The sequence below is a fragment of the Vombatus ursinus genome, unplaced genomic scaffold (genome assembly GCF_900497805.2).
Source record: "Vombatus ursinus unplaced genomic scaffold, bare-nosed wombat genome assembly UNPS02014780.1, whole genome shotgun sequence".
NCBI lineage: Eukaryota > Metazoa > Chordata > Mammalia > Diprotodontia > Vombatidae > Vombatus > Vombatus ursinus.
In genome coordinates this window covers 2,021,679-2,035,967 of record NW_020954558.1, presented here as the reverse complement: position 1 = coordinate 2,035,967, position 14,289 = coordinate 2,021,679, and the positions used below count along the sequence as shown (strand labels likewise).

Genomic DNA, 14,289 nt, shown 5'->3' with positions numbered 1-14,289 from the left:
TTCAATAGTTTTTTCCCTTTTGAAACTTTTATGAGAAACCTTACTGTGCAGACTCCTTTGCATCCCCCAAGATTACAGTAGTTATTTGAAGGTCTTCTTTAGGTTCAGATCAACTGCCTAGTAAAGGTAGCCCATCCAGATAATAATTATCTGTGACTAAAGCTGCTAAGGTTGTTAAATGTATGCAAAGGCCAACTTGATCAAAAGACCGATCATGAATTCAGAAAGACTGTCTGTGAGTTCAGCTATCTGTACCTTGGTTAAATAGTGGCCACTCAATCCATCAAATCTAGATCAAAAACAATGCTTTGCTGATAATCACATTGAAAGTGAGTTGTTTTTTTTTTTCAATATATGCAAGAGAAAACTAGGTTCAAATCATATCAATGTTGAAGATTTACTGCTATTTGGCCTTCATAGATGGGAGAGTTTAATATTGGCATGGAAACATGAAGACTTGGCACAATTCTGGAAGAGATGGTCAGGGCAGTCAAGTTTCAGCACCTTTCTACACCATCTGTAGACCCAGTTATTTGTGCAAGATGCTTCAATAAACTCCACTTTGATACATGTTACGCAGTAGGCTTTTCTATCAGTTCTTAATCATGTGGACCATATAATTATTTAGAGAGCATTTGCTTCTACTTAAATGTATCTATGATTTCATTGTTTCAGAAGTTCCCTGAAACAATGTAAATCACAACTCATCCATGCCTCCCCATCCTGGGCTAATCTTATCTATGTCCTTCCATACATTCATCCCAGGGGAATCTACCTAACATGCTAGGGACTTTCCTTGCTTTTTCCTCACATTGAAAGGATCCTAGTAGAGCACTCTGGTGGTCTACCTGTCATCCCTTGTCCTTGCCTTATGAGCAATCCATCTTCTCTTTATAGAATTCCTTGTTGATATCTCTTAATCCTGCTTTTCAAAGTTAATTATTGATTATATTTTACATCCTGCTCCCAGCCATCATATTTCTCTCCATTGCCCTCTGTGTGACATTCATTTTTAATTCTTTGGAGACTCTTCTATTCCATGTCTTTCTGTCATACAGCAATACCTATAGAATGCTGGTATTAAAATGCTGGGCCTTTGCTTTCATAGGAAGCAGACTTTCAGGGAGGCCTTGAAGTTTCCCAAAGGTAATTTAGCCTCATCTCCTCCTGTTCAGTGCTAAGTCCATTTGCTTCTAAATGTAGGGAAATGGGCAAGAAGGACTGATCAATTGTCTAGGCTCTGAAATTAGCCTTAGAATGTTCCAGTCAAATTGGATTACCAATTGTTCCCTGAATTTAACATGTCATTTTCTAACTCTGACTCTGATTGCTGAAACCTTGAAAGATATCTTGGGGTTTACAGGCTAGATTTCTTTCTTAAGGACCATGCCTTAAACCCAAACCACTCTGGCTCTCACTGATTGGCCAACAATAGGTCCTAGGCCAAGCCCCACTTGATGATTGTTTGGGCCCTGATTGGCTCAGAGTGAATGTAAATAGCAACTATTTCTGTTTTGGTCAGAAACCCTGAGGGTCTTCCTTCCCAGATTTTTTTTTAACTGGGTGAAAAAGGCCATTCTCTGTCTCATTTCTTACCTATCCTTAATCATTGATTGGGCATTGCCTCAGTCAAACTGAGACCTGTTAAAACCTTAACTTAAAAAGGCCAAATCTGCATCCAGGGCCATCTCTAATCATCCTGATCTATATCTTACCACTGGACCCAGATGGCTCTGGAGGAGAAAGTGAGGCTGGTGACTTTGCACAGCCCTCCCTCATTTAAATCCATTCACTTGCATGTCATGGCATCCCCTCCCTGATGTCATGGTCCTCTTCAAGAATGAAGGACAAACGACAAGTCCATTTGCTTCTAAATGTGGGGAAATGGGCAAGAGAGATTGATCAATTGTCTAGGCTCTGAAATTAGCCCTTTGAACACAGAATATCCCAGTCAAATTGGATTACCAATTGTTCCCTGAACCTAACATTTCATTTTCTGACTGAATCTGTTCACATTGGTTCTCCTCCATACCAGACATTTATTCCTCACCTCTGCCTCTCAGAATCCTTGTTTTTGACCATGGCTTAGCTTACCTTACCTTACCATCTCCTTTAGAAAGCTCTTACTCCAAACTACATTATAACTTATAGGTTGAGTTCTCTTAGAGGAATAGCTGCTTCTTCAGGTTCTAGTGTTATCTAACTCCTATAGGTCCTGAGCCCCCACTGGTGTGCTTCCCATTAACAATCAACTAATAGACAACTCAACAGAGGCATTTACTCAGATGGCATATAAAGAACAATAGTTAAAACACTTCCCTCCCATAAACCTGGTGCCACATTCCCACCAATACATAATATTTGTGACAGGGAGAGTGGGCACAAACTTCAAGTCCGATAATAGTGAGGTACCTATGGAAAGAACACATGCATCTAAGACAACTCACAACTCCAGATCCGCAGGGCCTCAATGTTCCTTATCTCTTCAGAACTGTAGGGCTTCCATGTGTTTTCTTTCTTGAACTCTCTCCTCACAAAATTTACTTCTGGTAGTAGTATCTGGGGTAGAAGAGTGGCTCTGCTGCTAGGCTGGGCTGGGCTAGATCCTCACTGGGCATAGTATCTCAGCTAGATGAGTTGCTCTGCTGGACTCCCTCCTCTGGGCTGTTGGGCTACTGGGATGCTCTGTTGAGCTGTTCCTCAACTTGGGTGGGCTTACTTTTTGATGACAGGTATAGTTTCTGCTACTTCCAGTGTCAGGCTCAGCTGAAGTTCTCAGCTGGGGAAGTGTGCCTTTTCAGAGACAACAAAGACCCTTAGCTTGAGATTGGTAGAAAGCTTTCCATTTCTGGGTTCTGAGTTTTCATCTTTCAGGCAACAGGCAACAGAGTAGAGAGATAAAGCCTCTCTTTTTCTTTCCTTTGATGACAGCTATTTCCGGTTTAAGGCTGGGTCCCTTCAGTGAGAAACCTCACTTTAACTTACAGAGGTGGGGAGGGAGCATTTACCAGGAGCCTACTATGTGCCAGGCCTTGTGCTAAGTGCTTTACAAATATGATCTCATTCGATCCTCACAACAACCCTGTGAGGTAGGTGCTATTTTGACCCCCATTCTACAGTTGAGGAAACTGAGACAGACAGAGATAAAGTGACTTATTTAGGGTCACACAACTAGGAATTGTCTGAAGATGAATTTGAACCAACAGGTCTTCCTCAAAGCCCAGTGCTCTATCCACTGTGCCCACTCAGCTGCATCTGTGCTGGCTAGCTGCCTTTATGGAAACCAAATCTCATCTTTATAGTCTATGGCCATTTGTCTAATAATCAACAGACAGCTTTGGGTTCAAGCTTCCCCAATTCTTTAACACTTAGGTTTGTCCTGTTGTCCTTCTGCAAACAAGTGGCTGGGAAGCAAGGCATTAAGACAGTCTATATCCTCAGGAACAAGTCCATTGTTTCTGATGCTTTCTTGGATTTTCAAATCAGTCACTCAAAGTATTACATTGTATCTGTCTTGGCCATGTTTACCTACAAACTTAACCAGTTCTGAAAAGGAAACACTATTGTATCTATTTATCAGGTGTATATACTGTATCCTTCCTAATAGACTGTAAGCTATTAGAGGGCAAGAGTTCTATTTTTGTATCTCCAGCCCTCAACACAATAACTAGTCCAAAGTAAGTACTTAAGAAACTGTTGTCAAATTGAATTAAGGCTAGGGAATTGGACTTCTCAAATAGACCTTTTTGTGGTCACTGGAACTTCCCATGTTTGACCAAAGTCAACAAACAACACTTTGTAAATATGACCCATGTTGTGAAACAACTTGGGTTCTCAACCCTGCAATTTCCTGGATTTCTAAGCAATATACAAGGAAAAGGAAATGCAATCAGGTAGGGAGATGAATTGCCCATAATATTTAAAGGGAGATGCATAAGTTTGTTTGTATTGGGAGGCAGCAGAACATTTAAAACAAAGGCAATAAACTGCTTTATTGCAGCACAACAGAGTAGACTACATGGAAAACCCTTCCTGAGACATATTAGGGGCTGACCAAATGACAAACTCATTGGCCAGTGGACCTACCAGTCAAAGAGAGGGGCCAACCCTTGTGCTGAGAAGAATGAGGCAGACATTTTGCAAGGTCCTTTATTGAGAGGTGGCCATGGCAACAACCACAAAGTGGAGTGGCCTCACCCATTGTAGCTCCACATCTGCCTGGTCTGAGGCGCCTGAGGCCCCTGCCCTGATCACAGGATCCGGTTCACAGATCAACTCCCAAACACCTTCATCATTCTCATCCTCATCTTCATCTTTTTTCCCTCCGCATTCTTCTCCAGGCTGCCGTCAGCCTGGCCGGGCCTACACAATAGGGGGACCAATAGGTCCCTACAATTTCCCAGTCCAGAACCTGGAAGATCAGGGCACTGGGCCCGAGAGTTGGAAGGCTCCATGAGGCAGGAGCAAGGTCCTTGGCATCAGCTGAGGCCAAGATCCTGGGAGTAGAGCATCCCAACTTTGTCCTGTCAGGAAGAGAAGGGAAGGGAAGGGATCAGTTGGATCTGGGGAGAGATCTAAGACCTTCTTTCTTTCCCAATCTGGAGAAAAGTAGACAGGGGACTCACCTGGGTTAGATACACAGCCCTCCTTCTTCTCTCCTGGAAAACCAAGAGAAATATATGAGAGCTTTACTCTGGTTTCACTGCCCCCCAAATTTCCCAGAATTTGTCCTTTCTTTCTTCATATCCTGACATTGGTTATCCCACTCAGTCACCCCACTTCCAGGAGAACTCTTTCACTTCCCCCTTTCCTTTCTGCAGTCTTTTCCTCCTTAAAGATCTGATGCTAATCTTTCTTCCCTCAGCAACCTTGTTCTATGCCCTAGTTCCAGTTTCTTCATGCCATCTTTATGATGTGTCCCCTTTCATTCCAATATCTGTCTCCTCTCTCTCCTTGGGGATCAAGTTCTGTACTTCCACACATCTCACATAGAATCTTCAATCTGGAAGAGATCTTGAAGACAGTGGGTCACTTCATAGACTCTACCTGAGTAGGAATACCCTCTCTGATGTACCTGGTGAGTGGTTATCCAGCCTCCCCTTGAAGAAGTGATAGAGAACCCACTATTTCCTGAGGGAGTCCACCAGAATTTTGGATAGTTCTCATTACAAGGAAATATTTCCTGACATCAAGCTGAAATCTGTCTCTCCACAACTTTTCCCTTTTGGTTCTTGTCCTGGCCTCTAGGACCGAGTAAAACAAGTCTGACCCTCTCCTACATGTTCACCCTTTGGATACTCAAAGATCTGAGTCTTTATATCCTATCTGAGTGTTTTCTTCTTCCTGCTAAATATGGCTAGTTCCTTTCAGTCTCAGGGTTGAGGCAGAGATGGAATATGCTCCCCTAATAGCAAAAGGAACCATTGAGCTTCACCTTCTCTAGGGAAAGGGGATGTCTTTTGGGAACATTAGAGATGACCCATGGGTGGAGTTAAATCTTTCTGACTTTTGAGATGATGGGAACCCTGTTAGGATCCATTCTGGATTGGGACAGGGAAGGAAAAGAAGGTATTAAGTTAGGTTGGTGACCATGTTGTCATGTGGATAATGTCCCCAGTCCCACTGGGAGGAGCCAAGGGTTGTGGAATGGAGCATCTTGCCTCTGTATGTCCTCAAATCAGCCAGGGACAAGGATTCCATGATAGTCTAACCGAAGTCCATAGGAGCTGTAGTTTGAGAGATCTTAGACATACCTTTTAGACTGAAGCTAAGAAGCTTTCTTTTAGACAAACTTCTAATTACCTTTCCAAAATGCTATTATTGAATTTGTATGTTTTCAGGTCTCTTTTTAATGTCCTAGAAAACACTCTCATTCTGTCTGGGGTGTGTGGAAACTGGAGGCATGGGGAGGGGGGACTGTCAGGGCTGTGTCGGGGAATGGTAAAATCATTGGACTAAGAGTCAAAGGACCTGAGCTCAAATGCTTCCTCTACTACTCCTTACTAGTTTGGCCCAGGGAAAATCCCTTTCCCTCTCTAGGTTTCACTTTTATTTTCTACAAAACAATAATGGAATATGATATCTAATGCTGTATGGAGTCCTGGACTTGGCGTCAGAAAGGCCTAAGTTCAAATCACACCTCAGACACTTACTAGCTCTCTGACCTTGGGTAAGTCACTTAAGCTCTCTGTGCCTCAATTTCTTCACCTGTAAAATGAGAGGATTGGACTCAATCTAGCTTTAATTCCTGTTATCTTTTAAGTCTAAGAACTAGGCATCAAGAGATAATTGTAGCAATAGGAAAAAAGAGCAAGGTGATTAGGAAATGAGGGCAGCTGAGGGAACCAAATAGGCTTCAGGGCCAGGAAGGTCCAAGATCAATAAAGTTTAGAAAATAGGGGAAAATGGAAGTCCTGAGAAAAGAAGGAAAAGGTCCCTTGACTTTGCTCAGCTCCAACAGGAGGCTGATGCAGGTTAGTGATATCTGAATTCTGGGGAGGGGCCCTCACACCTAGAAAGCAGCAGAGTGGTGAGTCCCAGGGAAAGTATCCAAATGGAGATTGGATGACCCCATTAGAGAGAAGGTGGGTTTTCCTGCATTGGAGATGGAACTAAATGCCTACCAAGGACTCTGCCACTCTGAAGTTTTAGAATTTGAAGAATCTGTGACTCTGATTCTATGATCCTATGCTGTCTTCCTCTTTCCTAACAGAAGCATAAAATCACAGGTCTTACAACCAGAAAAGAATTTCCTTTCCCAAACCAATCAGGATAAAGCACTGACTTGGGGGTCAGAGGATCTGGGTTCAAATCTTGCCTCTGATACATACCATCCCTGTGACTTTGGGCAAATCCCTTAACCTCCCTGGGCTTCATTCATATGTAAGACTTAAGGGTTGGATTAAATGACTTCAGAGGTCCCTTCTAGTTATAGATCTAAGATCCTAAGAATCCTCTAGGCTACAACCCAGATAAGAAATTATTCATCTTCTCCAGAAGACCTCCAGGGATTGGAAACTCATCTCTTCCTAAGGCAAACCATTCCACTTTAGGAAATGTCTTGTTGTTGGAAAATATTTTCTTTACATTAACCTTTACATTATATGCCCTTTTGTAACTTCACCCTTCCACTGCTGGTCCTAGTTCTGCTCTCTGGCCAAGTAGAATAAATTGTCTCATCTCTCTACAACATTACAATCCTCTAAATACTTGAAGACATTAATCATAATGAGCAATGTGGTCTAGATGAAGAGTCAGTAGACTGAATCTTGGTCTTGCCTTTTACTCTCTCTGTGACCTTGGTTTGCTCATTTAGTGTCTTTGGGTCTCATTTTCCTTCTCTGTAAAATGAATGACTTGGACCAGAGGATAACAAAGTTCCCTTCCAGATCTAAATCCTATGATGGGTTAGGTTCTTGCCCCCACTCCTTGACTCACCCCCCAGGTAGGCACAGTTGAAGTGGCTACAGGTCCGATTGAGACTCCTGATGGTCACTAGGTTTCGGGTCCCATCCTGAGAGAAGTCAGACACCAGGAAAATCTCATGAGGAGGGATGAGAACCTCGTGTTCCTCTGGGAAGACTGAAAGGGCTTGTATAGGGACTCCAAAACAAGTGTTCATGGTGAAGAAGGTCATGTTTCCAAATCCCTGGGCCACCCCTTTTTTCTCAGAGGTGGAGGTGAACTGGCCAAGGCGAATGACATCTCCCAGCTGCTTCGGCTGGAAGAGGAGACTGCTCACACCTCGGAACACTTCCTGCCCAGGGCCCTCCTGACAGCTCTCAGAAGCTCTCAGCATCTGCAGGGCACGCATCAGGTAGAAATGTAGGGCCTTAAAGGGGAAATGCTTCATGTAGTCCTCCCGAGAGCTGCCCATTGTCCTCACGGCTGAGTTTAGCTCCCGGTACAGAGGGTTGGATGAATTGGTGTAGACCATGATAGCCACAGCATGCTGGGTTTGGAAACCCAGGGGCAGAGTGAGTCCCCTCCTCCGGCTCTCCCAGGTAGCTGTGGCAGCCCCCCATGATTCCTGGAGCAGGGAGTGGTTTGCCATCTCCTCCTGGAGCAGATGGGTGGCCTCCTTCTCCATCTCGTCCACACAGTCCAAGTAGGCATCATCAAAGGTATCAGGAGCTGGGCCCAAAGGCACAATGGGGACAATGTGGGCCTATGGATGGGGGAAGGGGGAGTTGAAAGAGGAAGACAGAAGAGAGGGTATGTGGGGAAGGGGATTTTCACATAGGGGGTATTTCACATAGGTGCCAGAGGATTAAGGTGGTGCTTTTCTTCAGATAACAAAACAATCTCATTGATCTGGTCCCCACCTAGCCTTATCTGGAGTATATTCAAACCATTTCACTATAATCTCTACACAAACATGTGGTCCAAAGCCTTTTTCCGCTATCCATAGGACTTCCCACTTGGCCTCTTGGACCTCCTTCAGTCCCAAATTTCTAGCAAGTGTGATTTAGACTTCTAAAGTATAAAGGCTCTAAGTGACATGGACACTGTATGCATGTGTGATGATTTGGGAGCCTTGAAGTTCTCTGGGTAACTTCTGTCATCTGCCATCATTAAATGAACAGGAATAGCCAGACAGAAAGGAGGGTTCCAAGTCCTTCAATTTGGTTCTAGACTGCCTGCTGTGGAAAAACCTAAGAATTATCCCTGAGATTGGTTCTTCTACCCCAAAATTCATGCTCTGGCAAGGGCACTAGAAGATGGTTTTGGAGAGGGCATCAACCTGACTTCAATCTACTGTATTAGGGATGTCCCCAGATATCACAAATCCCTTGATTATTGAAGACTGTTCTGTTATAGAATTATGGGGTCAGAATTGATTATCTAATGTTCCCCCACAGCTCAGCTCAAGTACAACTCCCCAGATGAGGCCTTTTCTGATCTTTCCCCCATCCCAGTTGTTAGTGCTTGTCTTTGGAAATTGCTTTGTGTTTACAGTGTCTATGTATAATGGGAGTAAAACAGCAAGGTCTATTCTGCTACATACTCCATGTATTGCTAAGGTTGTATAACCTAGCCATTTCTGGGGAAAATGTTGGCTCACTTCCAAAGGACTAAGCTCTTTGGGATGAGACAACCTAAGTGGTCCCTCGGTCCCCACTTCTTGAAGCAATACATTCAGGAGAGAATGCAGAAGAGGGAGAGGGAAGCTAAGATGCCTCCTCTTTGAAACTGACTATCTCCCATTAGGGGAGTTGAAGAACCAAAGGATCCCTCAGGATTTGCTACTTTATCCCAAAGCATTATAATTCTTCATAATTGAGCACATGTTCCTTTCTCCAGCTAGCCAGGTCACAGGCTTTATATGTATATGTATGTATGTATGTATGTATGTATGTGTGTGTATAAGTATATGTATATGTTGAACATGAGCTTGGACAGACTTTAGGAGGTAGTGGAGGATAGAAGGGCCTGGCATGCTATAATCCATTGGGTCACAAAGAGTTGAACAGGATTGAATGGCTGAATAACAACATATATATATGGTATTTATTTAGATGATACCCAATGTTTCTCCCAATAGAATGTAAGCTTCTTGAGGACAAGGCCTATTCCATTTATTTCTTTGTATTCACCAGTACCTAGCACAGTGACTGGCAAGTAATAGGCACTTTAAAAATGACTGTTGATTGATTGATGGTGCTACCCCTCTCCCATTATTTCTTTCAGAAATTTATCTCAGCAAAGTTAATAATATGGCAGCCAAAAAAAACTAACTTGACCTTAGGCTTCATTATTAAAGACACAGGAGCCAATGAAAGTGGGGGTGTTGATGATCCTGTTCTCTTCTGCTCTCATCAGACAAGATCTGGAGGATTAGGCTAAATTGGGGGAGGGGGCACATTTTAGGTACTACATTAATACACTGGAGTGTGACCAAAGAAGAGTAGCTGAATCAAAGTGGAGTTAAGCAGCCATGTCTTTTGAGGTTCGGTTGTTGTTTATTCTTTGTTTCAAAGAGAACCAATGACGTTATGGGGTGATGTCTTGACTTTTCAAGAATTGGATTTAAGTAAGGCAGAGTTGCACAAAGTCATCAGCCTCACGTTCTCTTCCAGAGTTATCGGAGTCCAATGGCAAGACAAAAGTCAGGATGACTGGCAATGGCCCAGAATGCAGTGGATGACCTTGGCAGTGTCTGACCAACCTCTGAGCATTCCACAGCAACTACTTCTGCTGCCTTTATGGTGGTTGGAACAAACTGCTCTCATCCACCCATTCCGCCAGCCGAAGTTTTAACATGTTTGGGGTAGATATTCTCCTAACTCAATGATGGATTTAAGGCCCATCAGTTACCCCCAACCTGGTTTAGCCAGTCTGCCAAGACAGTTTATTGGTGTGTGGCTGCTGCCCATGCCACAGCTTCTTAGAGCCCCAGGTGAGAATTGGGTGACAGGTAGACACCAAAGGTAGATGAACAGCCCTGAAAAAGAATTTTGCAAGCCCCTCACATCAGAGGTGCTAGTCCTCCCTGAACACCCCATACACATAACCAGGGAGGAGAAAACATAACTTTTAAGTGTAGCTGAAGGACTACACAGAGGTATTAGACTTATTCTGCTAGGCTCTAGAGTTGTAAGGGGGCTCAAAAGTTATCCATTCCAGTCCATCCCTGAAGAAGAATCCATTCTAGAGTACACCTGACTAATGACCATCCAGGTCTTGACTTGAAGACTTCTGAGGAGAGGGGAGCCCATGATTTCATGAAGAAGCCCATTCCATTTCAGGAGGCTTCACTTGTTTTTGAAAGTTCTTCTCAACAGCAAACCCAAATTTGCCTCCTGCAACTTACACCCACTGCTTCCATTCCACCCAGTTCTGCTCCCTGGGGTCAAATAGAACATGCCTAATCCCTTTTCTACTGTAGGAGACAGTCCTTCGAGTGCCTGAAGACAGACATCCTTCCTCCTTTCCTCCCACTTCCCAGTTCTTCTCCATGTTAAACAGCACCAGTCCCTTCAACTAATCCTTGTGTGACAGACTCAAGACATTCACTATTCTGGGTACTCTCCAATTTATTAATGTCCTCCCCAAAATGTGGTTTCTTGAATGGAATACAATATTTCATCTGTAGTCTGTTCAGGCCGACTGTAAAAGGACTATTACCTCTATTTCTGGATGTTATGTCTTTCTTAATGCAATCTAAGGTTGCTTCAGCTTTCTTGGCTGCCATATGACATGGCTATCTCATTTCAAGTTTGTAGTCCACTAAAACCATCAGGTCTTTTCCAGACAAACTTCTCTCAAGCCAGGTCTCCCCAGTCTTGCATTTGTGAAATTGATTTTTTGAGCCCAAGTGTGAGACCTTAAATTTATCACTATTAAATTTCGTTTTGTTTTGACCTAATGTTAAAATTGAATTCTGTCTCCATGAAGAATTTCATATGCTTGTGTCATCTGAAAATTTAATAGGCATGCCATTTTTGCCTTTATCCAAGTCATCAATATAAATGTGCTTTTTAAAGCACAGATTTGGAGGGGTGGGGGGAGCATTCCCTGGAGACCTTCTTCCAATTTGATGTTACACTATTAGTGACTGAACTTTGGGACATGTTATTCAACTTCCAAGAGACACACATGGTACAGGGGAATATAAGAAGAGAGACCTGGGGAAAGTCACCTACGAACACCCCACCCCCTGAACACTTCACCCCCCAGCTGCATTGCTCCACCGTGATGAAATTCCATCTGGTTCTTGCTCTCTGGCTCTCCTAAAACAATTAGCTATACATTAGCAGTATGATTTGGTCAGCCTTGGAACACCTTTAGGCATATCCACTGTGAGAACTAGGCTGGACTATTCCCATTATTGGTTGCTCTTCCTTCTTTATCAGCACCCTACCCTCACTCCCCTTATAGATCTCCACCTACACTACAGAATTAACAAGTCAGCTAAATCTTCCAATTTTCAGGATGCCTACACATCAAGCTGGAAAGCATGGATTTCTTTTTTATTTCCAGGTTCCATCTATTCCTGTTCCCTATAGTCCCAGCTGTGACTGTCCCTCCATCCCTCCATCCTTCCTCTCCACGTAGACTCAGACTATCCAGCCTATTATCCAGACCCCAAGTCTGACCTGGACCAACTGCCCTGAGAGGTGACTAAAGGCAGAGAAAGGGGTCATGAGGAGAGTGGGAACCTCAGGAAAGGGTTGAGGATCTTGGGAACAGAGAGGGTCTCAGGAGGGTTATGAAGGTCCTGAGGACAGCAACTGTTCCCAGGAGAGGACTAGGAATCCTGAGGACAATGGAGGTCCCAGGAAGTGCTTGAGGAGGAAGAAAACCAGAGCACAGTGGAGATTCCAGGAGGAGACTAGGAGAAGGAGGCTAGAGGTCCAGGGGAGGAGGACTAAGGGGGATGGAGGTACCATTCATTACCTGTGTGAGGGAGCTGAGGCCCAGGCAGCTAAGTGTAATCATCAGGGAGGGCAGCATTGTCCCTGGGGGAGACTGGAAGGAAAGGGAGTGACTTGTGGAGATTGGGGGTGAATTTGTGTCAGGGTGAATAGTTCTGATTTTTAACAACAATTACAAAAACTTTATGTGAGCATTCTTTCTATCCCCTCCCAGTTTTGTAAGGAGAAATGAATTAGTTTAAGGATTCTATAGGAACAGGGTTAGAGGTACACGAGATAGTCATCCACTGGAAGGTAGATTTCTTTTGTCTCCGTGTCTAATGCTGTTCATCTGGGGAGTAATTTCTGAATCTGTGCATTCTCTAAGCTTTTGTGAGTAACAACTAGTGAACTCACTCTTCTGTCCTGGAGTATGTGGAAAGGGGAGGAAAGGGACGGGGAAGCAGGAAGTGGGTGTGAGGACCAGCATCCCCATTATGAGGGCAGAAGCAGGAAAAGGGTAAAAGTGATTAGGGATTGGGGCAGAAGATCTTGGAGTTGAGGGGGCCAAAAATGTTCAGAGCCAGGAATTCCTTGGGGTCTTGGGTTACAACTGAAGGATCAAGAAAATTTAAAAAACAATGAAAGTCCTGGGGCCAACGGCAGAGGGCCCAGTTCTCCTGAATCAGCCATCAAGAAGAAGCTGGGGTCCGGAGACGATAATGAAACCTGAAGCTCTGGGCAAGCTTCCAAACGCTGCATGAAAAGATACAGCACTTGAGGGACTGGGGAAATGTTGTCAGGAGGCCAGGCCGGAGAAGTTGACTCTGCTTCGGGGAGCCACCTGACCTTGCACTAGGACCGCAAGTTGCACCAACTCAGTGCTCCAACAGTAAGAGAGGGAGGATAGGAGCAAGAGTTTGCAGCCTGGAGAGATCCTTCCCCTCCTCCACCCTCTTCCCTCCCCATCCCCAACCAACACAGAAACACACACAAAGAGAAGAGATACAGCGTGGGTTTTGGAGAAGGAAATGAGGATTGGGGCTGAAGGAATAGAAGACGGGAACTAAGGAGAGGGGCTAAGGAGAAACCCGAGGGGCAGGAGCCAAGGGGTTGGTGTCAGGGCGGGGCTAAAGAGAGGAAAAGAGAAAGGTTAAGGTAGGATGAGGGGCGGGGCTAAAAAAGAATAAAAGGAAGGGTTAAAGAGGATGGAATGAGGGGCGGGACTAACGGGATGGAAAATGGCGCGATTAAAGAGAGGATAGAAACGAGGAACGCAGCTAAAAGAGGGATTAGGTGGATGGAATGTGGGAGGCAATGAGAAGAGATCAAAGTAAAAAGAGGGACGGGGATATGGGGGAAATGGGTAGTTGGGTCTGGGGGCAGGGTGCGTGCACAAAAACCGGCACAGCCTGCACTCCAACCTCCTGGAACGAGGCAGCCCTATGGGGACCCCGGTACCCACCTCCGGGCCCAGTGCGGAGCAGACGCCTTGGGGCCAGGAGCCTGGGAGACTGCTGGAACCGGAGGGACGTAGGCTGGGGTCCCAGTTGATACCACCGAAGTCTCAGAGTGGGGAAGATAAACAAACTCCTGCCTAAGTATATATAGTCCGCTCCACGATCCACCCATACCCCCCTTCCCTGAAACCCGACACTGAAGTCCCTCCTTCCTATCTCTGCTCCAGGAGAGAAGAAGATCGGGGCCAAATAGTCCCCTTCCCCTCCCTGTGCATGGACGCTCGGGGAAAAGGGACAGTATTCCACATAAGACTGGAGGTTTCCTGCAGGCTACACTGGGTCTCCTTCTCAGCCCTATGGTTCGCAGAAGTCAGGGGGGCTTGAACTGATGTACTGTGAATGATTCATAATTCCGCAATCTGGACTCGTCCTCGCGCCCTTCTCTCCCCCCCTCCACCCCTCCCCCCGTGCCA

At 44.8% G+C, this 14,289-nt stretch overlaps 1 protein-coding gene across 1 annotated transcript; it reads right to left on the bottom strand.

Moving 5' to 3' along the window:
- Positions 1-4,141: 4,141 nt before the first annotated feature.
- Positions 4,142-13,966, bottom strand: ART5 (ADP-ribosyltransferase 5). The gene is made up of 5 exons (XM_027866277.1): positions 13,822-13,966; positions 12,400-12,471; positions 7,438-8,167; positions 4,626-4,658; positions 4,142-4,523 (listed from the first exon to the last, which is right to left on the bottom strand). Exons 2-5 carry the CDS (start codon positions 12,454-12,456, stop codon positions 4,420-4,422), a joined length of 924 nt encoding a protein of 307 aa, XP_027722078.1. The 5' UTR covers positions 12,457-12,471; positions 13,822-13,966; the 3' UTR covers positions 4,142-4,419.
- Between the last annotated feature and the right edge of the window lie 323 nt (positions 13,967-14,289).